Source organism: Symphalangus syndactylus, chromosome 12 (assembly GCF_028878055.3).
Source record: "Symphalangus syndactylus isolate Jambi chromosome 12, NHGRI_mSymSyn1-v2.1_pri, whole genome shotgun sequence".
In the NCBI taxonomy this organism is placed as follows: Eukaryota; Metazoa; Chordata; class Mammalia; order Primates; family Hylobatidae; genus Symphalangus; species Symphalangus syndactylus.
Window position 1 is genome coordinate 131,744,523 of NC_072441.2, and position 27,672 is coordinate 131,772,194.

General features: G+C 40.3%; 1 protein-coding gene across 12 annotated transcripts in view; it reads right to left on the reverse strand.

Moving 5' to 3' along the window:
- MAST2 (microtubule associated serine/threonine kinase 2) overlaps window positions 1-27,672 on the reverse strand; it is a 239,566-nt gene that overhangs the window by 72,827 nt on the left and 139,067 nt on the right. For all 12 annotated transcript variants that reach the window (XM_055255357.2, XM_063627595.1, XM_063627592.1 and 9 more), the window contains exon 5: window positions 327-418. In XM_055255357.2, the coding sequence (XP_055111332.1) occupies window positions 327-418 (92 nt within the window). The remainder of the gene's footprint in view (window positions 1-326; window positions 419-27,672) is intronic.

Here is a 27,672-nt window from a genome sequence, read left to right on the forward strand (position 1 = left end):
CCTCATCAAATGGCCCAAGACGAATGGAGCCATAACACACTAGAACACACTAGAACAGAGGCCATAAACCCAGGACACATACCTGGCCCCAAGATATGTACAAGACTAAAAGGAATGTTGAGAGAACAAGGTAAGAAACAACTAAGAGTCAAAAGCAGGCTAACTCAGTCTCATACAGAAAGCAAGCCCATGAGCTCTGTCTGCTTCAGTCAGCCAAGTAAAGTGACAATGTAATATACTGAACTGCACAACGTGAGAAGTAGGAAAGAAATTGGGCATCTGTGGCCACTCTTTCATTCAACCTTTCTTAACCTTCAAGCACTCACCTGTGTGGCCATGGAGTGGTGAGTGTGGCCGTGGTAGTGTAGGTGATGTGCTAGAGGTCACAATCAAGCTCTTGCGGTTACTTGTCCGACAACTGCAATGAAAACAAAATATGAGTTATAATAGGGCCACATCATGGGCCCAGAGACCTTGAGTGGTTTTTAAGGAACTAAAGAGGGGCACCATTTCACGGGCTGCACAGTATACTTCTTTAAACTGAACTGGGTCAGCAATTACACTCGGCACCAGTTAGATTCCATAAAGCACTGTATTCTACCTTGGAATAACTTTTTTCACTGCCTTGACTTTCATCTTGTATTGCCACTGTGCTTTTCCAATGTTTAGTTTTGCTTCCCAAGCAAACACAAGGGGCTCCCTACAGGCAACAACCATGTTTTAAACAGTATCTAATGAAGAATGACCACTGCAAATTGATTTACAAAATAAAAAGCACAAGTCAAAATATTCTCATATTCTCTAAGAACCCCCCAAAACTATTAATCTATGAAATTATTATTTTTAGAACTGCTTAGTCCGTGAATTAAGTAATATTCGCATTTCAGAATAAATGTCAGAACAGGCATGGGTTTCTTCTATAAACGGGCTTTCCACTACATGTTAATGCCTGAAGCTTTTTCTTCTGGTTGGAGAAAACCAGATGGTGATGAAAAGCCATTTTATGCAACATCTATTACTGAAAAGTCTACATCAATTTATTTGAAAGTCAGCCTATCTTTTGAAGGCATTAGGGAAGTTTGCCATTTATATTCATCCAAATATTTATTGAACACCTACTATACACTAGGCAGTGTATTAGGAGGGAAGCAGTAGGGAACAAAAGAACAGTCTCTATCCTCATAACTGGAGTGAACAGTGCTGTGGGAAAAGGAAGAGGAAGAAAGAACAGAAAGAGGGAGAGAGAGGGAGGGGGAAGAGGGGGATAGAGGGAGAGAGAGAGAGAGAGAGAGGGAGGGAGGGAGAGGGAGAGGGAGAAAAGGAGAAAGGAAGTAAGAGACTGGTGTGGGAGTGCTAACTAGGGAAGTGAAATCTGATGAGAGAGCTGAATGATATGAAGGACTCAGACAAAAGTAGAGCTGAGAGGCAGAGAGAAAAGTAAAGGTAAAGGCACTGAGACAAGAGCAAATTTGGGATGTTCAAGAAATAGCAAAGAAGTCAATAGCGGATGACAGGAGGGGAGAATGACAGAAAAAGAAGAAGGTTATAGAAGCTACAGGAAAGGCCACAGCCAGACTCTGTAGGGCTGATGGAAGGAATGAGATCAATCTCAAGAAAGAGATTATCATTAGAAATGATAACCATTTTCCCCTAAGAAACCATCAGGAGGAATCCAGTCATGCCCATACCCCTAACTACCTCAGTCACCATGGAATGCCCAGCCTTCCACTCTCTAACTTGACAGTCTCCCACTACTCTGAACCTTTGAGAAAAGCTTATATTTTGCCTCCTTGAACTCGGTATGTCATCGGCAAACTGCCTATATCCCCAATTTCTCTTCTGAGTGTCTGCTTTAAATTCTAGCTCCAAGTGAAATGTTGCTACCTCCCAAGGACACCAAAGTCCTGGCGAAATCCCAACCCTTTACAACCATGCTTTCCATCTATTTTGCAACTGCACCTGGGAACTTAGAGTGACTGAAGAAAAACCCAGAATCATGCTGGCTGACGTGTCTTTATATTCACAGTGACAAACATCAGGTGGGGCCTCATTACTGCCTGACAATCTTAGCACATTTACCAGAGTAATGTGCTTGCTCACTCTCCAAGACAACTAATTCATATTTTCTCCTTAAACCTCCAATACCCCTTTTCCTTCCTCAAATCTGTACAGAAAATAAAAATTAAAAAAAAAATTAGCTGGGCATGTTGGCACATGCCTATAGTCCTAGCTACTTGGGTGACTGAGGCAGGAGGACTGCCTGTCTCCAGGGGGTCATGGCTACAGTGAGCCAATGATTGTGCCAGAAAAAGAAGAAAGAATAAGTACAGTTGGGCCAATTAGAAAACAAATAACATATTTAAACCCAATCATACCAAAAATCATATTAAATATCAATGTTCTAAGTACATAGCCAATTAAGGCAGAGATTGTCAGACTGGATAAAATAGCAGGATCCACTTATATGCTATTATTTGTGAAAGCCCGAAACTACAAACCACCTAAAATATGCACCAACAGATGAGTGACAAACAAATCACAGTATATCCATATAATGGAATTCTACTCAGCAGTAACAAGGAATGAACAATTGATTCACACAATGGATGAAGCTCACAAATAATTATGCTGAAAGCAAGATGCCAGACAAAAAAGAGTACGTTGTATGGTTTCATGGATGAGCTGAACAATTTGCCTCTCAGATGTATTCAATCAAAAAATTTGTCACTGGATATTTATACTAAAATATACTAAAAACAAAAGTCAAGCATGTTACTTAACAGGAGATTGTTCTGACACATGCACTAAAAGGGAATTGAAAACATTATTTCCAAGTCAATCATCCCACATAAATTCGACCAAATACGAGTCCAACACATTGTGACGAATTCCTCTCATGGTCTTGCACTTTGCTTTACATTTATTTCAATAGCACTAGATGTTTTGGGTATGTATGCCAAGAGGTGATATGAACTGTGCTCAACTAGGCATTGCAAAATAGGTGGCAAGGTTTGGGCAGAACAGTCACCAACAATTTCCAAATAACCAATAGCTGGCTGATTGGTGTATCCACCATACCAAAAGCCCATTATTTTTCTCTCCAGAGCATGGCTATAGTGACACTTGATTTCATGGCTAAAACAGGACTCACTGATTTGCAAGTAATGACCTAAACCACTAAGCTGTATTGGATGTAGTTCAAAGTAATGCTTGCATACTTTGTGACAGAAATTGTGGACACTGACCATAGTATGGACTGAAATTCCAGTAATAGCAGTAGTTGCTCTCTCTGTGACTTTCACAGACCATAACAAGGGAAGATGAAGCCACTTATTCAGGGAAATGCTGGATTTTGTGAAAAAATATTCCTTTCGAAGACAGACTCATGCTGATTGGCAATTGCAGTGAACAAATTTCCACGAATAGCTGTCTTTATACTGGCATTGTACCACCCACAGTAAGTGGTGGTGATATGAGGAACATTTAGGAGCCATAGATAACAAATTACACTTCTTCAAGAAGTCAATGATTGGCAGGTTTGAAGTGTTGACAATAGGTTGCAATGTATCTTGAAATAAACATCTATCCATTGGGAGAGGTGAAATAAAAATTTTCTCAAAAGTAGAACCACTAAAAAAATAAAATTTGAATTTGACCCACCACAATTAAGAAATTTCACTGCTGGGACTCACAAGGACAAACTGTTTAGTTGATCCAATTCCATTTATATAAAATTACAGAAAATGCTAACTAATCTATAGTGACAGACTGCAGATTAGTAGTTGCCCAATGAGAAGCAAGGAATGGATTATAGATAGTCATGAGGAAACTTCTGAGAGTTACAGATCTGTTCATTATCTTCATGTTCATTATCACAGTCATACAATCTATTATATTCCAATCATACCTCAATAAAACTATACAAAAATTTTAAAATGTAAGCAACATCATGTCCCTCTTCCATTTAAAATTCTCCTTGTCTCACTGAGCGAAAAAGCCAGTTCTGACGATGGCCTACAAGGCATTATATAGTCTGGATTCTCTATGACCTCTTTCCCTCCTGCTCACTCTCCAGCCACACCGGCCTCCTCGCCTTTCTTAGAAAATGCCAAGCGTGCCACCCATCTCAGGGCCTTTACAATTGGGATTTCCTTTGCCTATGTTTCTCCCAGATTGCCTCAAGGCTTGCTCCCCTCTTCCTTCAGGTCTTTGCTCAAGTACAATCTTCTAGGTGAATTTTCCCCCATCATTCTATTTAAAATTGCAACCCCTCCCAAACTCTCTATCCCCCTTTCTTGACATATTTTTCTCCCAGCACTTATCATCATCTACACACTACAGTCACACTACAGTCAGTATGTGGGTTCCACATCCATGGATTCAACCAACTATGGGTAGAAAGTATTTTTTAAAACTTTTGAAATAATATAAATTTTAAAAATACAGTATAACAGCTATTTGCATAGATTTGCTTTGTATTAGATATTATAAATAATCTAGAGATGATTTAAAGTATACAGGAAGATACGTATAGGTTATATGCGAATATTATGTATGCTCTTTTATATAAGAGACTTGGGCATCTGCAGATTTTGGTATCAGTGTGGGTCCTGGAACTAATCCCCAATATATGTATGATGGTATATATTTCGCACATTCATTTTGTTGTCTCCTCATCAGAAATTAAACTGTATGAGGGCAGGGGCTTTTGTATGCTTTGTGTACTGCCGCACTCCTCAATACCTAGAATGCTGCCTGGCACACAGTAGGCTCTTAATAAATATTTGTTAAATGAATGGATGAGTATGATTTGTTACAAGGATTAAAATAAAGAAGATACATGTATACCCAGCCTATGAAAGGTAAATCAAACTGTTATATCTAAATCCTTGTGTCTGAAAGTGAAAATTTCTTGAAACTTCAGGGATGGATAATTAATTCCAGCTTCATTTGCCTTAAACTTATTTAAAATTTAAAATAAAGCCAAAACACTAAAGATCATATTTCCAGGCCACATGCCTTTTTATAAAGGTACACATAATCTCACTTGACAAATCTTTAACAGCTGCCAGGGGAAAAAAAGGTCAGACACTCAGCTACAGATACCATGACTCAGCTGAGATCCATAACAAGGAACTGGCTAATTTTTCCATTTCAACAGGCTCTGGCCATTTCCCCATGATCCTAAGAAGATAAAAGGCAAGTCTTAATTCTTTCATTCCAGTAAGATGAAGTGCTGGATATTTGCAGAGTCAGGTACACTAACTCTCAGTGGACGGGTGGTAGCCTGGAAGCCCCCTGAGCTACCTCATGCAAAGACTGGTGTTAAACCATCCCAGTCACTTGGCTACTTGGAGTGAGACTTGGCATTTCAATTTCTTACATGCCTCACCATGGTCATCTCAGTGAACAACGAGAACAAGGGCTAAGGCATATCGTGCATTCTCTGTGACAATGTTGAATTGTAACCATATTTGGAGAGTAGTAGCTCGTTTCTAGCCTTCAAAAACCCCTCCCTCCAGCAACTAGCAGGCACTCGGAAAATCTGACCCCTGCAAGAGCTGCTGTAAATTTACTTAGGAAGCCTGCTTCCCAGTGTGAAGCAACAAAGGGTGTGGAATAAGATGCCTGGTTGCAGATCCCTTAGGCCTCTCCAGTCTCCAAATCTCAGAGGTCTAGCTGCTCCTAGGAACTTGAACAATCCCTGACTGGATAGTACTTGGCAGGCACCTTTTAGAATTTAGAATGAGGAAAAGATCACTTCTGTTTCAATAAGTGTAAACAATATAAAGAAGAATGTGGAGCTGGTTACAGTCAAGCACTTCCAGATGCTATAATATTTCAGAGTAACAACCAAGATATCCTGGTTAAGACGGGGAAGTGAGAGTGGGAGAAAAATACATATTCCCTCCCCGATAAAGGGAGATATTATTACTTATCCATTATATTATTATTGATATTATTGCTTACCTGGATTATTTCAATACCCTCCTAACTAGCCTCTCTGGTTTACTCTTGTCTTCTACCCTAATCTGTTCTTAATATGAGCAAGCCACAGTGATTCTTTTAAAGCACACATCTGATTATTTCATTGCTCTGCTCAAAACCTTCCACAGGCTGCTAATTTTGCACAGGCATTTCTAGCTACTAGGACCAGCGTTAACTGTTCCCTTTACTTGCAATGTCCTTCCTTCAACTACACAATGGCAAAAATCCCTCACTCCTTCAAGGCTTTATTCTAATGTCACCTTCCCAGTTTTGTTTTCCTGAATCCCCTTTGGTCTACCTTTTTTCCCAATAGCATTTGTCATCTTCTAATACACTATATAAACTATGTTTATTGTCTGTTTCTTCTTTTCTAGAGTGAGCTCTAAGAGGTATCCCAATCACCTAGAAATAGTACACAGGGAATAGGTTTTCGACAAGTGTTTATTGAACAAATGAATGTATTTCCACAGAAGCAGGTAGTCAGAATTCCCTGCAAGGGCAGTAGGCATCAGAGGAACTAGGAAAAAAGTCTTTGCTCTAAGGTAAAGTTTTCCTCCAAGTCTGATGGCAACTCTCCTTGAATTAATCAAGTTTTTTTTTTTTAACCTCTGCTCTATTGGTTTAGAAACCACATATTGTTTTGTTTTTTTCTGTCCTAAAGTAGCTGTTATATTATTCAAGGTTTAATAGGTGTTCTTGTCTCAACAAAGTCTAAAGTTAACCAGCACCTCAACCCTTTTTCTGAACAAAATTAAAAGATCCTAGATGGCTTTTAACTCCAATCCTCCCACTCCCTTTCAACTTACCTATTATTGCAATCTATTATTTCAGGTCTATCTTACTTTTACATTGCCAAATTAGTAATTATTATTTTATACAATAATTGCTTGCTTAGATTTACTCATGTATTTTCTAATTTCACTGCTTAACATTCCCTCTTGGGATCTCATGTATTTCTTGTTTCTGAAATATATCCTGTAGTAATTATTTCAGAGAGGATCTGATAGTAATAAATATTCTCTACAGATTTGATTCTCTTGGTTTTTGATGGTCTGAAAATGTCTTTTTTTCGGCCACTCACTTCCATTGCTAATTTAGCAAGTACGGATAATTCTAGTGTCTTGTTCAGAGTAACTTTTTTCTCAATACTTTAAAAATATTATTCTGTAGGCTTATGGCTCCTGTTATTGCTGTTGAAAAGCTTACTCTTAGCATAAGTGCTGTTCCTTTGTACTTAATTTTTCTTTTTCTGTCTGGTTGCTTTAACCATTTTTTTTAGATATATTTCAAACAATATAAAATTCACCCTTTTAAAATGTACAACTCATTCATTTTTAGTATATTCACAAGGCTGTGCAAGCTCTGCCACTACCTAATTCCAGAATATTTTCATTGCCAAAAGGAAACCTTGTACCCATTAGCAGTCATTCTCCATCCCATTCTCCCCACAACCAACCACCAACATACTGTCTCTATGGATTCACTGTCTCTATGGACTCTACGTATTCTGGACATTTCACAGAAACTGAATCATACATTATGTAGTCTTTGGTGTCTGGCTTCTTTTACTCAGCATGTTTTCATGCATGTTGTGGCATGCATAAACTCTCCATGCCACAATTGTTAATCCTTTCATAAAATGACAAGGTATTTGGGTTGTTACTACTTTTTGGTTATCATAGATGCTGCTGTTGTGAACATTTGTGTACAAGTTTTTGCATGAACATATATTTTCAATTTTCTTAAGCAAACTTTCTTGCTGAGCTCTTTCAGTTTAGTGAATTCTTGAGGGTTCTTTTAAGATACTCTCTTTGTTTTCATGGCTCTGCAGTACTGCAATGTATCTAGATGGGGATTTATTTTTATTTATTATAGTGGGGACTCACCACGCTTCAAGATGTTACTTGTTTGTTTCTAATCAGTTCTGGAAGGTCTCAGTCATTATCTCGATGAATACTGCCTCTTCCCATTTCTCCATATTCTGTTGGACCATCTGATCATATCTTCTGTATTTCTTAGCTTTCATTCATAGTTTATATCTTCCCATTTCTGTCTTGCACATTTTCTTTATCCCATCTATCATTAATGGGCATTTAGGTTGATTCCATGTCTTTGCTAATGTGAATAGTGCTGTAATGAACATTCGTGTGCATGTGTCTTTATGGCAGAATGATTTATATTCCTCTGGGTATATACCTAGTAATGAAATTGCTGGGTCAAATGGTACTTCTGCTTTTAGCTCTTTGAGGAATCACCATGCTGCTTTCCACAATGGTTGAACTAAATTACACTCCCACCAACAGTGTATAAGTATTCCCTTTCCTCCACAACTTTGCCAGCATCTATTATTTTTTTACTTTTAACAATAGCCATTCTGACTGGTGTGAGATATCTCACTGTGGTTTTGATTTGTGGTTCTCCAGTGCTCAGTGATATTGAGCTTTTTTTCTCATGCTTGTTGGTCGCATGTATGCCTTCTTTTGAAAAGTATCTGTTCATGTCCTTTGCCCACTTTTTAATGGGGTTGTTTTTCTCTTGTAAATTTGTTTAAGTTCCTTATAGATGCTGAATATTAGACCTTTGTCAGATGCAGATTGCAAATATCTTTTCCTATTCTGTAGGTTGTCTGTTTACTCTGTTGATAGTTTCTTTTGTTGTGCAGAGCCTCTTAAGTTTAATTAAACTTGTCCATTTTTGCTTTCATTGCGATTGCTTTTGGTGTCTTTGTCATGAAATCTGCCCATTCCTGTGTCCAGGATGGTATTGCTTAGGTTGTCTTCCAGGGTTTTCATAGTTTTACGTTTAAGTCTTTAACGCATCTTGAGTTGATTTTTGTATATGATGTAAAGGAGGGGTACTATGTAGCTTCAGTCTTCTGCTTATGGCTAGCCAGTTATCCCAGCACCACTTACTGAATAGGGAGTCTTTTCCCCATTGCTTGCTTTTGTCAGCTTTGTCAAAGATCAGGTCGTCGTAGGTGTATGGCCTATGATTTTAAAATCCCTGATTTTTAAAATAGGCTGTCTATTCTGTTCTATTGGTTTACGTCCCTGTTTTTGTACCAGTACCATGCTGTTTTAATTACTATAGCCCTGTAGTATAGTTTGAAGTCAGGTAACGTGATACCTCCAGCTTTGTTCTTTTTGCTTAGGATTGCCTTGGCTATTTGGGCTCTTTTCTGGTTCCATATGACTTTTTTTTTTTTTTTTGAGACGGAGTCTCACTCTGTCACCCAGGCTGGAATGCAGGCACGATCTCAGCCCACTCCAACCTTCACCTCCCAGGTTCAAGCAATTCTCCTGCCTCAGCCTCCCAAGTAGCTGAGACTACAGACACACACCACCACACCCAGCTAATTGTTTGTATTTTTACTAGAGATGGGGTTTCACCATATTAGCCAGGCTGATCTTGAACTCCTGACCTCATGATCCACCTGCCTTGGCCTCCCAAAATGCTGGGATTACAGGTGTGAGCCACCACACCCGGCCCAGTTTAATTTTTTAAATAATTTTTCTAGTACTGTGAAGAATACTCTTGGTAGTTTGATAGAAATAGCATTCAATCTATAAATTGCTTCAGGCAATATGATCATTTTAATGATATTGATTCTTCCTATCTATGAGCATGGTATGTTTTTGCATTTGTTTGTGTCCTCTCCAATTTCTTTGAGTAGTGTTTTGCAATTCTCATTGTAGAGATCTTTCACCTCCCTGGTTAGCTGTATTCCTAGGTATTTTATTCTTTTTGTGGCAATTGTAAATGGGACTGCCTTCCTGATTTGGCTCTCTCCCTGGCTGTTGTTGGTGGATAGGAATGCTAGTGCTTCCTGCTAGTGATTGATTTTGTATCCTGAAACTTTGCTGAAGTTGTTTATCAGCTTAAGAAGCTTTGGGGGCCAAGCGCGGTGGCTCATGCCTGTAATCCCAGCACTTTGGGAAGCTGAGGCAGGTGGATCACGAGGTCAGGAGATCGAGACCATCCTGGCTAACATGGTGAAACCCCATCTCTACTAAAAATACAAAAAATTACCCAGGCGTGGTGGTGGGCGCCTGTAGTCCCAGCTACTCGGGAGGCTGAGGCAGGAGAATGGCGTGAACCTGGGAGGTGGAGCCTGCAGTGAGCCAAGATGGCCCCTCTGCACTCCAGCCTGGACGACAGAGCGAGACTCATCTCAAAAAAAAAAAAAAAAAAAAAAGAAGAAGCTTTTGGGCTGAGACTGTCAGGTGTTCCACATATAGAATCATGCCATCTGCAAACAAGGGTAGTTTGACTTCCTCTCTTTCTATTTGGGTACCTTTATTTCTTTCTCTTGCCTGCTGCTCTGGCTAGCACTTCTACTCCTATTGATTCGGTGTTGTTTTCTCTCTCTGATTTGGGTCCCTCAGCGTTTTCCTTATGTTCTGCTGAAATCAGCTGTGCATTTAAAACAACAATGATAATATCTAACAATTACTAAGGGCTAACTGGGCTTGGTTTAAAGCTAACTTGTCCAACTGGCAGCCCACAGGCCACATGCAGTCCAGAACCTAGCTTTGAATGTGGATTTAAGAAAATTTGGAAATTTTCTTAAAACATTATGAGGTGTTTGGTTTTTTTTTTTTTTTTTTTTAAAGCTCATCAGCTATCATTAGTGTATTCTGTGTGTGGCCCAAGACAATTCTTCCTATGTGGCAGAAGGAAGCCAAAAGATTGGCTTGTAAAACTATAACAACCCTGGTTTAAAGCATTACATGTAGTATCTCACACCCTATGAAGCAGGGACTATTATTATCCCCTTTATTTGGACAAGGAACTGCAGGCTAAGAAATGCTACGTAGCTTTCCCTAAGTCAAGATAACGTAATAACATTTTTTAAAGGCCTAATCTAACTTGAATTTTCTTTGCCCTGGGACTTTCTTAGTGTGGTGCTTCATCCTTAAATGATTTAAAAGTCAAGTATCCAGAAAATCAAGGGCATTTTATGTGGCCTAACTTCATGGACGAGAGGACAGCAGTAAGTACCCTAGGGACTGGCGCAAAACTCTGACATAGGCACTAATATTGGGGAGCAGGTCTGCTATGACAGAGACTAAGGAAACAGTATGCTCCAACCAAAGTCTTTAGTCGTGACCACCTTGACTACTACTGTGACTATCAACCCTATATCAGGACACAATAAAGAGAGAGCTATCTTGAGCCAGACAAAAAATAAAGAGGTACAGATTATCTCCACACTGAACAATCCTGAATCCTTTCACTATATTATAGCAGAAAAGACCACCAGCAATGCAAAGGAAGCATGATTCAGTCCCGGGCAGATTGCACCAGCCAAATCTAAACATCTCTGCTACATGTTCCTGCAACAGTTACAACTCACAGTGAAAAGAAACAAATACAGGTCTAAACCTGGAATGCCAAGCCCAAGATATCATGAATTTAATAGACTAAGAACACGTGGAAGGAATCAAGAGTTTTAAAGAAAAGACATAAAGAGAGGGAGGAAATTGGCCAAATATAAGCCAGTACAATCTCCTGCCCTGGAATAATTTATGTGACGTAGTAGCAAGTTCCTTTCATGACAGGCAACTTGTCTCCATCCCCAGTCTCAAGATGAGGATAGGATTTTCCACCACACCTTAGTAAATTTGCCCACCACCAAGAAAACAAGATAATTCTGTCTTTGATTATTTGCAGTTGACATTCACACAGTTCTAATGGGATCAACCTGGTAAAAGAGATAGGAGAAAAATTTAAAAACCCTAGACTGGGCACTGCCTCAGATTCTGGGTATTCTAGGCATGTCTATATTTCCAGTGCCCAGGACAGTGCCTGATACATGTTTATTATTTGGAGAATTAATGAATGGGAGAGACTGGAGAATTAAGGAAAGGGAGATAATGGTTTTGTAATGTATTCTTAAAGCAGTACATCTCTTGGTAATCAAAGGAAAGCAGCCAGTGGGACTATAGATTTTTTTTCTCTGAATGAAGTACACTTCCACTACTGAGGACCTCCACAAACATGGGCCTTGGAACTAGTATAGACTGCCCAGATAACACAGTGTCTGGGAAGTTGTGGTATATTTGGTTTGTCTTTACTAGTTCCCATGGCCTCTGGATTTCTCTGGAAGCTCCAAATTATAAGCCCACTAACAGGTTACATTTCTAGACCAGTTGCTTTGAGAGCTAGTGGTTGACAGGATATGCAAACTGTCCTGTAATCACTACGTATTTTGGCCCAATACATACATAGTTTCAGTGTTACTAATACATACTTTAATCTGTTACTTAATACATAGTTTAATCTGTTACTAATACAGATTAAACCCACCCTGTATTAGTAACAATCCTTCTTTTCTACCTCCTTCCTCAATAAATTGCCCAGCTGTCTGGCCTGTGCCCAAATTTCCATAGTAGAAAAGATTAGAACACAGTTAGTTTCTACGAGGCAGCCATGGCTACAGACGCTACATAAGGACCAGGCCTCCCACTTTCAATAGACCAGTATCATGGTCATTTTTATTGTTGTTGTTTTATCTTTTTATTATTCTGTTTTTTCTTTTACCCTCAATTTTTAATTTTTTATTTCACTTGTATTATTTGTCACATGCCATGATCAGAAAACACAGTCTTTTTGAGATAGGATTTCACTCTGTCACCTAGGCTGGATTGCAGTGGTGCAATCTCAGTCCACTATAGACTTGACCTCCCAGGATTAAGTGATCCTCCAACCACAGCCTCCTGAGCAGCTGGGAATAAGTGCACACCACCATACCTGGCTAAATTTTGTTTATTATTTCACAGAGACAAGATCTCACTATGTTGCCCAGGCTAGTTATGAACTGCTGGGCTCAAGTGACCCTCCTGCCTCAGTCTCCCCAAATGCTGGGCATTACAAAGGCTTGTGGCAGGAACCACCACACCTGGCCCACAGTCATTTTTTAATGACAGCTAATTGCAAGGTTCTATGTCAGGCACTTAAAATACTCAAAAAGGTGCAAGTATACTCAATTGTTGGCCTTCAGAGGCTCATAGCTGAAGAGACTTAGATATGTGAAGAAGAAAACTCAAGCAACGTATTTTGGCACAGGCAGTCGTGGCACAGAAGCACAGGAGGCTTCCAAGAGGAAGGCAGAAGATCTGAGGAATTCAGAACCCACAGTAGACAGAGTTACTGGAAATACCATCATGGCAAATAAATATGCAAGGGGACTAGAAAATAATCAGTCTGAGTTGGAGGAGAAGACGAGAAGGCTCTAGAAGAAATGTTTCTGGAAGGATGGAGTATGGTGGGGAGAAGATTAAATTAGGAGATTAAATCATCTAATGTAATATACTGAAAAACATTTTGCAGCTCTGATAGAAAATTTGGGGTGAATAAATGATTGCTACATAGAATATAAAGCAATGCAAAAGTGAGACAATTATTACCCTCAGGAAAACAAAAAGTTGCAAAAGAAAACAGACATAATCATAATGCACAACGACTTTATTAGAAATAATATGAAGTTGTATTAATTTCACACTGAAATAGATAAAAGAATTTAAAGTAGTTGGCTTCAATAAATAAAAATCAAGGATGGTAGGAATGGGGTAAGGGAATTTCAAAATCCCTTTATTAGCTTTAAAGAACAGACTTTTGAAATTATGTCCACATATTTCTTTGACAAAATAAAAACTAAATTTAAAATGTGGGTGGCTTACACGTATGTAAAGAGTACAAGAAAGGGAGTGATATTACCTAGGGAAGGAGAATGTGATGGCAGTAATTATTCTGCATTTTAGTTGGTACAATCATGGTTCAAATTCAAGCTATAGTAACATGTTTAAAGAAGACTGTCACTAGAAAAGAGGTCTTGTAGGCCGCGCACGGTGGCTCACGCTTTAATCCCAGCACTTTGGGAGGCCGAGGCGGGCGGATCACGAGGTCAGGAGATCGAGACCACGGTGAAACCCTGTCTCTACTAAAAATACAAAAAAATTAGCCGGGCGCTGTGGCGGGCGCCTGTAGTCCCAGCTACTCGGGAGGCTGAGGCAGGAGAATGGTGTGAACCCGGGAGGCGGAGCTTGCAGTGAGCCGAGATCGCGCCACTGCACTCCAGCCTGGGTGACAGAGCAAGACTCCGTCTCAAAAAAAAAAAAAAAAAAGAAAAAGAAAAGAAAAGAGGTCTTGTCTGAGACCCCAAGAGCAGGTTCTTGGATCTCATGCAGGAAATAATTCAGGGCGTCACAGAGTATAGTGAAGTTTATTAGAGACTTCTCTATTACAGAGCAGGACATCCTCAGAATTCAAGAGGAGGAACACCCCTACCTTAAACATACTGCTTGCTTATATAGGTTGTTAAGGATAGTGTACTTCATTACAAAGGCTTGTGATCAGCAGTGACAGGCTATCAGTACTGTTATTTCCCTATGTTACTACAGATTTTAGCAAAAATTCATGAGTGCATTATTATCTTTAAAGCAAAATCTATTATTTATTTATTTATTTATTTATTTATTTATTTTTTGAAACAGAGTTTTGCTCTTGTTGTCCAGGCTGGAGTGCAATGGCGTGATCTTGGCTCACCGCAACCTCTGCCTCCTCGGTTCAAGCGATTCTCCTGCCTCAGCCTTCCTGAGTAGCCGGGATTACAGGCATGCATCACCACGCCCAGCTAATTTTGTATGAAAGCAAAACCTATTCTTAAACTAAGAATGCTTTTTGTTCTTCAAGTACTGAAACATTTCATAACTTTCATAAGCATCTTTTAGTTAGTTAGCATCATTAACTTGTTCCCTCAACCCTAAACGTCTTGTGACCAACAGTGTCCAACCCCTTGGGAATGTAACCCAGGAGGTTTGGCTTTATCTGGCCTTTATTCAAGATGGAGTCACTCTAGTTTGGATGCCCCTGACCAAACTATCAGATGATCACATCAATCCCCTGTTCAAAATCCTCCAACTGCTATAGCCAAATAAATAAATAAATATCCAAATTAGTGATGAGCATGACAACCAAGACTCTTCATGGTATAGCCCCCTGCTAATTTGTCCCACCCATCATCATGCCTCCAAGAATCTACCATCCACACACTTTATATTCAGTAGTAAACAAGGCCATACCATTATGTCTCCACTCTCTTGCATATGCTACTGTTTCAACTTAAACACCCTTATCCCAAATGTATACCTAATACATGTTAATTTTTCACTTCTCAGCTCAAATTTCCGTCTCTCTGAAGCCTTCCCTGTGTTCTCCAGGACAGAACTGGGGATTGATTAGCTTCCATACACTGACACTGAATCTTGTATATTCTTCTAAAGGGGACCAGGAAATGTTATCCTAAAGTATGCCACTTTGGCATAAGGACTATTTTAGCTAAAGACACTGAGAAGCAGCAAACTCTCTGCCTTCCCCCTTTCTGCCTAAAAGTAAGGTATAAATTTCCCTTTTGTAAAAGTAATATAAATTTGCATTTGTAAAGGTGTTCCATCTCATGTACCAGGAAGATTCTTAATCACTGGAGATAATTCTTATCACTGGAGACAGCAGTGACTATTGAATCTACATGACAAATATTACTAAACAACCCTTATCTACCAAACATTTCCTAGTCACCTTCACACAATTTACTGCCCCTAGCAGGCCAAGCCTTTGTCTAGTTACTTCACAATTAATCATCCTTTGTTAAAATGGTATATAATACCCCCATAACATGCAATTTACCTATATAACAAACCTGCATATGCACCCCGAACCTAAAAGTTAAAAAATAAAAAAAAAATAAATGAAATGGTGTACAAGCACCAAATTCTCAGCACCTCTTTGAGTTACTCATCACTGAGTTTTCCCACATGAATACTCGTTGCCAAGTGTAAAACTCTATTATGCATCTCCATGTCCTCATCACCACAGGTAGCTTTACTGAAGAAAACTGAAAAACTTTCAAAGAACAAGTGGTCTTTGTCTTATAAAGTGCTGGAAAATAGAATAAGAGGAAAAGCTGCTTAAGTTAATTTACAATATTACTGTAATTTTTTTTTTTTTTTTTTTGAGACGGAGTCTCGCTCTGTCACCCAGGCACCCAGGCTGGAGTGCAGTGGCGCGATCTCGGCTCACTGCAAGCTCTGCCTCCCGGGTTCATGCCATTCTCCTGCCTCAGCCTCCCGAGTAGCTGGGACTACAGGCGCCCGCCACCACGCCCGGCTAATTTTTTGTATTTTTAGTAGAGACGGGGTTTCACCGTGGTCTCAATCTCCTGACCTCGTGATCCACCCGCCTCAAAGCCAGATAGCAACAGTCTAAGAAAATTATAGGTCCATATCCTTTATAAACATTAAAATTTTAGCTGGTTCAGTTAAAAAAAAAAAAGAAACCCACTACAATCAAGCTGGACAGTGATTTTCAAAGTATGGTTGGCAAACCTCTTGGGGTCCCTGAGACTCTTTCAGGAGGACTGCAAAGTCAAAACTATTTTCACAGGAATATTGAGACATCATTTACCTTATTCACTGGGTTGGCATTTGCACTGATGTTATAAAAGCAATGGTGGGTAAAACTTCTGGCACCTTAACAAAAGCAAAACTAAACTCTTTAGTAGTGACTGTATTACTCTCCAAACACTTCTTCATAATTTTGTTACAATATATTACAAGAAAAATAAAGGATAAAAACTACACAACCATCTCAATAGATGCAGAAGACACATTTGACAACAGTCTGACACACTTTCATGATAAAGTCTCTCAACAACAAACTAGGGATAGTTTAGGGAATATCCTTGACCTGATAAAGGATATCTGTGAAAACCTCACAATTAACATAATCCATGATGCAAGACTGAAGGCTTTTCTCCCTAAGAGGAGGAACAAGGCAAGTACGTTGGCTTCTACCACTTCTATTCAATGTTGTAGTAGAGGTTCTAGCCAGTGCAATAAGGAACAAACAAATAAAAAAACACCCAGATTGGAAAAGAAGTAAAACTGTTATCATTCACAGACAAAACAATCCTATATGTAGAAAATCCCAAAGAAATTTTTAAAAAACTAATAAAACGGCCAGGCACGGTAGCTCACGCCTATAATCCCAGCACTTTGGAAGGTCAAGGAGGGTGGATCACAAGGTCAGGAGTTCAAGACCAGCCTGGCCAAGATGGTGAAACCCCGTCTCTACTAAAAATAGAAAAATTAGCTAGGCACAGTGGTGGGCGCCTGTAATCCCAGCTACTCAGGAGGCTGAGGAAGGAGAATCACTTGAACCCGGGAGGTGGAGGCTGCAGTGAGCCGAGATCCTGCCACTGCACTCTAGCCTGAGTGACAGAGCAAGACTCTGTCAAAACAAACGAAAACAAACAAACAAAAAAAACAAAAACACCTAATAAAACAAATAAATAAGTTTGGTAATGTCACCAAATACATGTGTGGAAAACTAATTATATGAATTGGAGCTATCTTGTCATACCCAAGTAAATTAGAATCAAGACAAGGGGAAAAGAAAAGCACTCAGGGCACAAAGCACTAACCCAGAAATTATATTGCAAGCTAACTGCCAAAATAACCTGATAAAACCTTAAGACCAGTTTTATCTACCATTGTCATTCCCCAATCAGAGCTTGCCAGCTTCTAAAAACTTTGCAAGTACTAATGACTTTTCTTTCAAAACAATATGCAACAATTCTCTTTCTAATAAAATCCTCAACCTTCTCTTTGCTCTGTAGACACACTGAAGACTACCCTACTCTGTTTCTATGCCCCAAATTACATTTCTGTTTTCCTGAAGAAAACATTTTGTTTAGAGATTTATCTCTATATTTTTATTTGACTTCGACACATAGACAAAAGTCAATTGTATTTCTATATTCTAGCAACAAACAACCCAAAAATGAAATTAGGAAGGCAATTCCACTCACAATAGCATTAGAAATATTAAAATACTTAGAAATAAATTTAACAAAAGAAGTATAAGACTTGTATGCTGAAAACTATGAAACACTAAGAGAAAATTTTAAAAAGCTAAATAGGCCGAGCACGGTACCTCATGCCTGTAATCCTAGCATTTTGGGAGGCCGAGGCAGGTGGATCACCTGAGGTCAGGAGTTCGAGACCAGCCTGGCCAACATGGCGAAACCCTCTGTCTACTAAAAATATAAAAATTAGCCAGGCACGGCAGTGGGTGCCTATAATCCCAGCTACTCAGGAGGCTGAGGCAGGAGAATCACTTGAACCCGGGGTGGGGGTGGTGTGGAGGTTGCAGCGAGCCGAAATTGCACCACAGCACTCCAGCCTGGGCAAAAGAGCAAAACTCCAACTCAAAAAAAAAAAAAAACTAAACAGAGAACTTCCACGTTCTTGGATTAGAAGACTCAGTATTGTTGAGGTGGCAATTCTCCCTCAAACTGATCTATAAATTCAAAGTAATCATTATCAAAACGCCAGCAAGGTCTTTTGTAGAAATTGAAAAATTGGGCCAGGCACGGTGGCTCACGCCTGTAATCCCAGCACTCTGGGAGGCCAAGGTGGGCAGATCACGAGGTCGGGAGTTTGAGACCAGCTGGCCAACATGGTGAAACCCCGTCTCTAGGAAAAATACAAAAAAATTAGCCAGGTGTGGTGGTGCATACCTGTAGTCCCACTACTTGGGAGGCTGAGGCACAAGAATCGCTTGAATCCAGGAGGCAGAGGTTGCAGTGAGCTGAGATCACGCTACTGCACTCCAGTCTGGGCTACTGAGCGAGACTGTCCCCTCCCACCCCACCCCCCCAAAAAAATGGAAAAATTGATCCTCAAACTTATATAGCAACACAAAGCACCCAAAATGCATAAAATAATTTTGAAAAAGAACAAAGTTGGAGGAATTATACCAACTGATTTCAAAACTTAGTATAACGCCACATTAAACAAAGATAGTGTGGAATTAGCACAAGGATAGGCATACAGATTAATGGAAGACAAGAGAGAGTCCAGAAATAAACTGTTAACACTTGTGGTCAATTGACTTCAACAAAGGCGTCAAGAGGATTCAATAGCAGAAAGATACCCTTTCCAGCGAATTCTGGTAGAAAAACTGGACAGTCACATACACACCTGACCTAACCATACATAAATATTAACTCAAATGGATCATAAACCTCAATTTAGGAGTAGAAAATGTAAAACTTCTAGAAGAAAACAGAAAAAAAAACAAAAACAAAAAAAAATTTGTGTTAGGCAAGTAAGTTCTTAGATACCAAAAGCATGATCAATAAAAAATAAAAAATTATCCATTTTTCCATTTCAAAAGACATCATCCAAATACACGGAAAGAACCACCACAGACAGGGAGAAAATAACTGCAAATCATATAGCTAATAAAGGGCTTGTATCTAGAACATAAAAAGAACTCAAGGCTCAATATTAAAAAAAAAAAAAACAGATTTTTTTTTTGAGACAGAGTCTCTGTCGCCCAGGCTGGAGTGCAGTGGCGCAATCTCGGCTCACTGCAAGCTCTGCCTCCCGGATTCACGCCATTCTCCTGCCTCAGCCTCTCCGAGTAGCTGGGGCTACAGGCGCCCGCCACCACGCCCGGCTAATTTTTTTTTGTATTTTTAGTAGAGACGGGGTTTCAACGTGGTCTCGATCTCCTGAACTCGTGATCCGCCCACCCTAAGAACAGATTTTTTAAATGAACAAGAATATTTGATCAGACATTCCACCAAAAAAGATATACAAATGGCTAACGAGATAAGATGCTCAGATCATTACACATTAGGGAAATGTAAATTAAAACTACAATGATATACTACACAACAGTAGAATGGTTAAAATCAAGAAGAGAGAGTAACTAGTGCTGGTGAGAATGTTAAAAAATAAACTCTGTGAATGTGAAATGATGCAGTCCACTGCAGAAAACAGTTTGGTGTTTTTTAAAAAGGTAAACATAGTTTGGGTGCAGTGGCTCACACCTGTAATCCCAGCACTTTGGGAGGCCGAGGCGGGAGAATCACTTGAGCCCAGGGGTTCAAGACCAGTGTAGGCAACATGATGAGACCTCATCCCTACAAATAACAGAAAAATAATTAGCTGGGTATGGTGGCGTGCGCCTATAGTCCCAGCCACTTGGGAGGCTGAGGCAGGAGGATTCCCTGAGCCCAGGAGGTTGAGGCTGCAGTGGAGCCATGATCACACCACCACACTCCAACCTGGATGACAGAGTGAGACTCCATCTCCAAGAAAAAAGAAAAGTAAACATAAACTTACCATACAACACAATTCTCTGACTCCCAAAATAAATAAAAACGTATGTCCACACAAAGATATGCATGGAAATGTACACAGCACCACTAATGTGATACTCCCAAACTGCAAACAATATAAATGTCCATCAACTGGTGAATGGACTAACAAAATATGGTCTATCCAATAATAAAACATATTCAACAACAGAAAGGAATGAATATGCTACACGTATAAAGTTCAAAAACATTATGTTAAGTGAAAGAAACCAGAAACAAAAAACTACATTTAGCAGCACATAATACAGAACCAAAAAGCAGGTAAGTTATTGCTCAGAGCTAGGAATCAGAAGAGTAGGATTAACTACAGCTGGGTAGAAGTAAACTTTCTGAGTGACAGAAGTGTTCTAAATTTAGATTATGGCCGGGCGCGGTGGCTCAAGCCTGTAATCCCAGCACTTTGGGAGGCCGAGGCGGGCGGATCACGAGGTCAGGAGATCGAGACCATCCTGGCTAACACGGTGAAACCCCATCTCTACTAAAAATACAAAAAATTAGCCAGGCGTGTTGGCGGGCGCCTGTAGTCCCAGCTACTCGGGAGGCTGAGGCAGGAGAATGGCGTGAACCCAGGAGGTGGAGGTTGCAGTGAGCCGAGATCAGGCCACTGCACTCCAGCCTGAGGGACAGAGAAAGACTCTGTCTCAAAAAAAAAAAAAGATTATGGTGACAATACATAATTATATAAATTTAGTAAAAACCATTGAATCCCTTACATTAAAAAGAGATTACAATAGGCAATTAAATTTAGTAAAAACCATTGAATCGCTTACGTTGAATTGCTTACAATGGGTAAAAAAAATTTTTTTTTTGAGACGGAGTTTCACCCTGTCTCCCAGGCTGGAGTGCAGTGGTGTGATCTCGGCTCACTGCAACCTCCACCTCCCAGGTTCAAGTGATTTTCCTGACTCAGCCTCCCAAGTAGCTGGGATTACAGGCACGCGACACTACGCCAGGCTAATTTTTTTGTATTTTTAGTAGAGACGGGGTTTCACCATGTTGGCCAGGCTGGTCTCGAACCCCTGACTTGAGGTGATCCACCTGCCTCGGCCTCCCAAAGTGCTAGGATTACAGGCGTAAGCCACCACACCCAACCACAATGGGCAAATTTTATACTATGTAAATTTTGTCTCAGTCAGGCATGGTGGCACACTCCTGTAGTCCTTGCTACTTGGGAGGCTGAGGTGGGAGGATCGCTTGGGCCCAGGAGTTTAAGATCAGCCTGAGCAACAGAGAGATCCCATTTCTAGAAAAAAAAAAAAAAAAAAATGAACAAGCAAGTAAATAAATACAATTTTAAAATAAATAAAAATAAAAGTGACTGTAATAAAGAAAAAAAAAGCTGCCCATGGTGGTGCATGCCTTTAGTCTCAGCTACTCAGGAGGCTGAAGTGGAAGGATCACTTGAGCCCAGGGGTTTAAGATCACCCTGGGCAACATAGCAAGATCCCATTCTAGAAAGAAAATAAACAAACAATTTTAGAATAAATAAAAACAAAAGTGACTGAAAAAAAAAAAATAAAAAGCCCAGGTATGGTGGTATAATGCCTTTAGATCCAGCTACTCAGGAGGCTGCGTGGAAGGATTGCTTGAGCCCAGGAGTTTGAGGCCAGCCTGGACAACAAAGAGAGGACTCATCTCTAAAAAATAAAGAAACAAAAAAACTCAAGTCAGATGTTTCAAAATGTGCAGGCCCCTGAGACTGAATCTGAGGTACTTAGGGGGCTTCAGAATCTTCCTTCCTCTCCTTTCCTGAATAATTCAGTCTAGAGGCCACAAGATGATGATGATGGTGGCCATGTGCTTGGGTTGGGGTTGAGGTACCTGGCCTGGGATGTCAGAGACTGATGGGGATAAGGAAGTTGTCTGCTTGAAGAGAACAGTGGTGCCAGTCTTTCATGGGGTATTGGAGACCCAGTGAAGTGAGAGGGGCATACACACAGAAGGCTGGTGGTTACAAAAGGAGATTAGTTACACAGAGGAAAAAATGATCAGATAATCAAGTACCTCAACAAACTAAGCATCAAAGGAACATACCTCAAAATAGTAAGAGCCATCTATGACAAACCCACAGGTAACATCATGCTGGGCAAAAGCTTGACACAGTCCCCTTGAGAACCGGAACAAAACAAGAATGCCCACTCTCACCACTCCTGTTCCACGTAGGAAGTCCTAGCCAGAGCAATCAGGCAAGAGAAAGAAACAAAAGGCAAACTATCGCTCTTCACAGACAATTATCATTCTATACCTAGAAAACCCCACAGCCTCTGCCCAAAGGTTCCTAGATCTGATAAACTTCAGCAAAGTTTCAGGATACGAAATCAGCGTACAAAAATCAGTAGTGATTCTATACTCCAATGACATCCAAGCTGAGGGATAAATCCAGAATGAAATCCCAATGACAATAACCACATAACGAATAAAATACCTAGGAATACAGCTAAAGAGGGAGGTGGAAGATCTCTACAATAAGAATTAAAAAACAACGCTGAAAGAAGTCAGAAACGACACAAACAAATGGGAAACTATTCCATGCTCACAAATAGGAAGAATTAATATTGTTAAAATGGCCATACAGCCCAAAGCAATTTACAGATTCAATGTTCTTCCTCTTAAACTACCAATGACGTTTTTCACAGAGTTAGAGAAAACTATTCTAAAATTCATATGGGACCAAAAAAGAGCCCAAATAGCCAAGGCAATCTGAAGCAGAGCAAAAAGAACAATTCCAGAGGCATTACACTACCTAATTTCAAACTATACCACAAGGCTACAGTAACCAAAACAGCATAGTACTGGTACAAAACCAGACACACAGACCAATAGAAAAGGTTAGAGAATCCAGAAATAAAGCCACACATCTACAACCTTCTGATCTTTGACAAAGTGGACAAAAGCAATGCAAAAAGGAATCCCTATTCAATAAATGGTGCTGGGATAACTGGCTAACCGTATGCAGAATGTTGAAACTAGACCCCTTCCTTTCACCATATACGAAAATCAACTCAAGATGATCAAAGGCTTACACATAAAACCTAAAACTATAAAAACCCTAGAAGAAACCCTAAAATATACCACTCTGGACATAGGCCCTGGCAGACTTCATGATGAAGACTCCAAAAGCAATTGCAACAAAAACAAAAATTGACAAATGGGACCTAATTAGACTAAAGAGCTTCTGCACAGCAAAATAAATTATCAACAGAGTAAACAGACAAACCTACAGAATGGGAGAAAATATTTGCAAAATATACATCTGACAAAGGTCTAATATCCAGAATCTACAAAAAACCTTAACTGAACAAGCAAAAAACAAATAACCCCATTAAAAAATAGGCAAAAGACATGAACAGACACTTCTCAAAAGACACACAAGCAGCCAACAAACATGAAAACATGCTCCACATAGCTAATCATCCGAGAAATGCAAATCAAAACCACAAGGAGATACCATTTTACACTAATCAGAATGGTTATTAATAAAAAGCCAAAAAATAATGGATGCTGGCAAGACTGCAGAGAAAAGGAAATTCTGGTACATTATTGGTGGAATTGTAAATTAGTTCAGCCTCTGGGGAAAGCAGTTTGGAGATTTCTCAAAGAACTAAAAGTAGAATTACCTTTCAACCCAGCAATCCCATCATTGGAAATATGCCCAAAGGAAAATAAGTCATTCTACCAAAAAGACATATGCACTCACATGTTCATCACAGCACTATTCACTATAGCAAAGACATGGAATCAAATTAGGTGCCCATCAACAGAGGACTGAATAAAGAAAATGTGGTACATATACACATACCACAGAATGTTACACAGCCATTAAAAAGAATGAAATTGGCCGGGCACAGCGGCTCACTCCTGTAATCCCAGCACTTTGGGAGGCCAAGACAGGTGGATCACTTGAGGCAGAGTTCGAGACCAGCCTGGCCAACATGGTGAAACCTCGTCTCTACTAAAATACAAAAAGTAGTCGGGTGTGGTGGCACACACCTGTGATCCCAGCTACTTGGGAAGCTGAAACATGAGAATCGCTTGAACCCAGAAGGCAGCGGTTGCAGTGAGCTGAGATCATGCCACTGCACTCAAGCCTAGGCAACAGAGCTGGAGTGCAGTGGCGCAATCTCAGCTCACTGCAAGCTCTGCCTCCTGGGTTCAGGCCATTCTCCTGCCTCAGCCTCCCGAATAGCTGGAAATACAGGCACCCACCACCACACCCGGCTAATTTTTTGTATTTTTTAGTAGAGACGGGGTTTCACCGTGTTAGCCAGGATGGTCTCGATCTCCTGACCTCGTGATCTGCCCACTGGAAATTATGTTCTTTACAGCAACATGGATGCAGCTAGAGGCCACCATCCTAAGCAAATTAATGCAGGAACAGAAAACCAATTACTCCATGTTCTCACCTATAAGTGGGAGCTAAACACTGAATATACATGGACACAAGGAAGGGAATAATAGATACCAAGGCCTACATCAGGGTGGAGGGTGGGAGGAGGGAGAGAACTGAAAAACTACCTATTGGGCACTATGTTCATTACATGAGTGACAAAATAATCTGTACACCAAACCCCCACGACACACAATTTACCCATGTAACATATCTGCACAATACCCCCTGACCCTAAAGCTAAAGTTGGGGGGAAAAAAAAACCTTAAAATTTTTCATTAAAGTAGAAGGATACAATATTTTGTTTACTAAAACAAATTGAGGAAAATAAACTAGTGATTAGAGACTAGAAAAAAATAAGTAAATATATCAAGGGTAATGGGGGGGTCAGAGTTCTCACTTTCTCTTTTTTTTTGAGACTGAGTTTTTGCTCTTGTTGCCCAGGCTAGAGTGCAATGGCATGATCTTGGCTCACTGCAACCTCCACCTCCCGGGTTCAAGCAATTCTCCTGCCTCAGCCTCCCGAGTAGCTGGGATTACAGGCGCCCACCACCACGCCCAGCTAATTTTTTTTTTTTTTTTTTGTATTTTTTAGTAGAGATGGGGTTTCACCATGTCAGCCAGGCTGGTCTCAAACTCCTGACCTCAGATGACCTACCTGCCTCGGCTTCCCAAAGTGCTAGTATTACAGGCGTGAGCCACCGTGCCCAGCCGGAGTTCTCACTTTCAAAGAAGGAAGTTACAAATATAAAAACAAAAACTAGAACCAAACTGGAATTAGAAGTGGAGGTATCAGTGTGAACTTATAGTTTTCAATAAACAGAAATTAAGAAATAAAGACATGTGTGTTACATGTATACATTCCCCGGGAGCAGTGAACCTAAGTATCGGCAACCATGTCTACCGTCAATATTTGCCCCCCCATCTCCCCTCCTTTTTTTTTGTTTAAAAGAGACAGGGTCTTGCTCTGTTGCCCAGGCTGGAGTGCAGTGATGTGATCATAACTCACTGCAACCTTGAACTCCTGGGCTTAAATGATCCTCCTGAGTAGCTGGGACTACAGGCATGTGCCGCCACACTTGGCCTTTTTTTTTTTTTTTTAAGAAATGGGGTCTCACTAAGTTGCTCAGGCTGGTCTTGAACTCTTCAGCCCCCTAAAGTGCTGGGATTATACTATTCCTGATTCATATTTTGGCTTTTAAAAAGCATTCTCCACTAAAAAGAACTATGCTGCTTAGAGAAAAAGCCCAAGGGCTAGTGAGGGTACAAAATAAGCCAGCCAGGAATATCTTCTCAGGCCAGAAAGTTATGTAGTTCTCAAAGAATGACAGAGACATCAAAAAGACACAAAAGTCAGCCTGAAGAAACTTCCTTTGACCAGATATGATACAATTTTGAGCATCAAAACTATAATGGTATTAACAGATTATATAACCCATCAAGTAAGACAAATCCACTAAATTTTTTTTGGAGGGGGGAGGAGGCAGTGGAGAGACAGAGTCTCACTCTGTCACCCAGGCCGGAGTGCAGTGGTGCGATCTTGGCTGACTACAACCTTCGCCTCCCGGGTTCAAGCGATTCTCGTGCCTCGGCCTCCCATGTAGCTGGGATTACAGGCGTGAGCCACCATGCCCGGCTAGTTTTGTATTTTTAGTACAGACAGGGTTTCACCACGTTGGCCAGGCTGGTCTTGAACTCCTGACCTCAAGTGATCCACCCACTCAAAGTGCTGGGATTACAGGTGTGAGCCACAGTGCCTGGTCAAAAGTCCACTGAATTTATACAGTGTAATAAAATAAGTGAAAAATGAATAGGGAGAGGTGAAAGCTTTTGCTATGGTGAAATGCCAACTGATGGGTATAGAAAGAATTATGAAATTGTAGAAATACCATTTGGTGACCAGCATAGTATAATAATACAACCAGGAAACATCAATGGATCCTAAAAACAAGGGGTTAAAATTTGATGAGGAATGGGGTATTTACATAATTTTAAGAACATTCCCATAAAATACTTATTAATTACAAAGGGGAAAAAAAAGAGTAACTTTACATCAGCAAAACTTTACAGCAGCAAAACACCACTTTAATAAAGTGATCAAGGTTAACTTCATAGTAATGGGACAAAATGAAAACCTGTATCACCTAACAGGATGCAATGAGAAGAACACAACATTGCTGGGTGCAGTAGCTCATGCCTGTAATCCCAGCCCTTTGGGAGGCCGAGGCAGGAGGATTACCTGAACCCAGGAGTTCAAGACCAGCCTGGGCAACACAGCAAGAACCTGTCTCTAAAAAAATTTTTAAAAACTTAGCCAGGCATGGTAGTGCATGCCTGTATTTCCAGCTACTCTACTCAAGACGCTGGGGTGGGACTGGGCATGGTGGCTCACACCTGTAATCCCAGCACTTTGGGAGGCTGAGGCGGGCGGATCACCTGAGGTCACCAATATGGTGAAGTCCCGTCTCTACTAAAAAAAATACAAAAATTAGCCAGGCGTGGTGGCGGGCGCCTGTAGTCCCAGCTACTCAGGATGCTGAGACAGGAGAATCGCTTGAACGATTCTTGAATCGCTTGAACAGGTTGGAGCAATTCAAGAATCGCTTGAACGGAGGTTGCAGTGAGCCCAGATCGTGCCACTGCACTCCAGCCTGGGCGACAGGGCAAGACACTGTCTCAAAAGAACAAAAACAACAAAAGAGGCTGGGGTGGGAGGATCACTTGAGCCCAGGAGGTAGTGACTGTGCCACTGCATTGCAACCTGGGCAACAGAGCAAGACTCTATTTCAAAACAAAAAAACAAAAAACAGAACATAATACCACCTTTTTGTGATATTTTTGCCAAAGGTTCATAACCTGATTCTAATCCTGAGGAAATAACACACAAATTCAAATTAAAGGACATCCTATCAAATAAACTGGTCTGTAATCTTCAAAAGTATCGAGGTTATAAAAGTTGAGGAAATAACTACAAAACTGCGTCAGATTAAAGGAGATAGAAGATGAATAACAGTAAAATTCTAACACATGATCCTGGATCGGAGCCTTCTGTTACAAAGGATATTAC